The following is a 2,500-nucleotide window of genomic DNA, read 5'->3' as shown; positions in this document are numbered from 1 at the left end:
ATCATAAGGGATTTGCCTTTTCTATTGATTCCTACGGATTGGATCAAAGACAATTCTTGAAGGAGGTTTTCAACTCCAGGGATGAATTGAAAAAGAAATCTTTATTGGTTCTACCTCCTATTTTTTATGAAGAAAATGAATCTTTTTATCGAAGGATCAGAAAAAATTGGGTCCGGATCTCCTGCGGGAATTTTTTTGAAGATCCAAAACCAAAAAGAGTGGTATTTGCTAGCAACAACATAATGGAGGCAGTCAATCAATATAGATTGATCCGAAATCTGATTCAAATCCAATTCCAATATAGTCCCTATGGGTACATAAGAAATGTATTGAATCGATTCTTTTTAATGAAGAGACCTGATCGCAACTTCGAATATGGAATTCAAAGGGATCTAATAGGAAATGATACTCTGAATCATAGAACTATAATGAAAGATACGATCAACCAACATTTATCGAATTTGAAAAAGAGTCAGAAGAAATGGTTCGATCCTCTTATTTTTCTTTCTCGAACCGAGAGATCCATAAATCGGGATCCTAATGCATATAGATACAAATGGTCCAATGGGAGCAAGAATTTCCAGGAGCATTTGAAACATTTCGTTTCTGAGCGGAAGAGCCGTTTTCAAGTAGTGTTCGATCGATTATGTATTAATCAATATTCGATTGATTGGTCTGAGGTTATTGATAAAAAAGATTTGTCTAAGTCACTTCGTTTCTTTTTGTCCAAGTTACTTCGTTTTTTGTCCAAGTTACTTCTCTTTTTGTCTAACTCACTTCCTTTTTTCTTTGTGAGTTTCGAGAATATCCCCATTCATAGGTCTGAGATCCACATCTATGAATTGAAAGGTCCGAACGATCAACCCTGCAATCAGTTGTTAGAATCAATAGGTCTTCAAATCGTTCATTTTAAAAAATTGAAACCCTTTTTATTGGATGATCATAATACTTCTCAAAAATCGAAATTCTTGATCAATGGAGGAACAATATCACCATTTTTGTTCAATAAGATACCAAAGTGGATGATTGACTCATTCCATACTAGAAAGAATCGCAGGAAATCTTTTGATAACACGGATTCCTATTTCTCAATCGTATCCCACGATCAAGACAATTGGCTGAATCCCGTGAAACCATTTCAGAGAAGTTCATTGATATCTTCTTTTTCTAAAGCAAATCGACTTCGATTCTTGAATAATCCACATCACTTCTGCTTCTATTGTAACAAAAGATTCCCTTTTTATGTGGAAAAGGCCCGTCTCAATAATTCTGATTTTACGTATGGACAATTCCTCACTATCTTGTTCATTCACAACAAAATATTTTCTTCGTGTGGTGGTAAAAAAAAACATGCTTTTTTGGAGAGAGATACTATTTCACCTTCGTCAATCGAGTCACAGGTATCTAACATATTCATATCTAACGATTTTCCACAAAGTGGTGACGAAAGGTATAACTTGTACAAATCTTTCCATTTTCCAATTCGATCCGATCCATTAGTTCGTAGAGCTATTTACTCGATTGCAGACATTTCTGGAACACCTCTAATAGAGGGACAAAGAGTAAATTTGGAAAGAACGTATTGTCAAACTCTTTCAGATATGAATCTATCCGATTCAGAAGAGAAGAGCTTGCATCAGTATCTCAATTTCAATTCAAACGTGGGTTTGATTCACACTCCATGTTCTGAGAAATATTTACAGAGGAAAAAACGGAGTCTTTGCCTAAAAAAATGCGTTGACAAAGGGCAGATGGATAGAACCTTTCAACGAGATAGTGCTTTTTCAACTCTCTCAAAATGGAATCTATTCCAAACATATATGCCATGGTTCTTTACTTCGACAGGGTACAAATATCTAAATTTGATATTTTTAGATATTTTTTCAGACCTATTGCGGATACTAAGTAGCAGTCAAAAATTTGTATCCATTTTTCATGATATTATGTATGGATTAGATATATCATGGCGAATTCTTCAGAAAAAATTGTGTCTTCCACAAAGGAATCTGATAAGTGAGATTTCGAGTAAGTCTTTACATAATCTTCTTCTGTCCGAAGAAATGATTCATCGAAATAATGAGTCATCGTTGATATCGACACATCTGAGATCGCCAAATGTTCGTGAGGTCCTCTATTCAATCCTTTTCCTTCTTCTTGTTGCTGGATATATCGTTCGTACACATCTTCTCTTTGTTTCCCGAGCCTATAGTGAGTTACAGACAGAGTTCGAAAAGATCAAATCTTTGATGATTCCATCATACATGATTGAGTTGCGAAAACTTCTGGATAGGTATCCTACATCTGAACAGAATTCTTTCTGGTTAAAGAATCTTTTTCTAGTTGCTCTGGAACAATTAGGAGATTGTCTAGAAGAAATACGGGGTTCTGGCGGCAACATGCTATGGGGTGGTGATCCCGCTTATGGGGTCAAATCAATACGTTCTAAGAAGACAGATTTGAAAATAAACTTCATCGATATCATCGATCTCATAAGTATCAT

General features: G+C 35.3%; 1 protein-coding gene across 1 annotated transcript in view; it reads left to right on the top strand.

Moving 5' to 3' along the window:
* LOC125603315 (protein Ycf2) overlaps positions 1 to 2,500 on the top strand; it is a 7,252-nt gene that overhangs the window by 1,963 nt on the left and 2,789 nt on the right. The window contains exon 1 of the mRNA XM_048774411.1: positions 1 to 2,500. This exon is cut by the window's left edge and continues 1,963 nt beyond it; it is cut by the window's right edge and continues 2,789 nt beyond it. Within this exon, the coding sequence (XP_048630368.1) occupies positions 1 to 2,500 (2,500 nt within the window).

This window comes from Brassica napus, unplaced genomic scaffold (assembly GCF_020379485.1).
Source record: "Brassica napus cultivar Da-Ae unplaced genomic scaffold, Da-Ae ScsIHWf_314;HRSCAF=505, whole genome shotgun sequence".
Classification (NCBI taxonomy): domain Eukaryota; kingdom Viridiplantae; phylum Streptophyta; class Magnoliopsida; order Brassicales; family Brassicaceae; genus Brassica; species Brassica napus.
The sequence above is the reverse complement of the archived record's forward strand: the minus strand, read 5'-3'. Positions and strand labels throughout refer to the sequence as shown.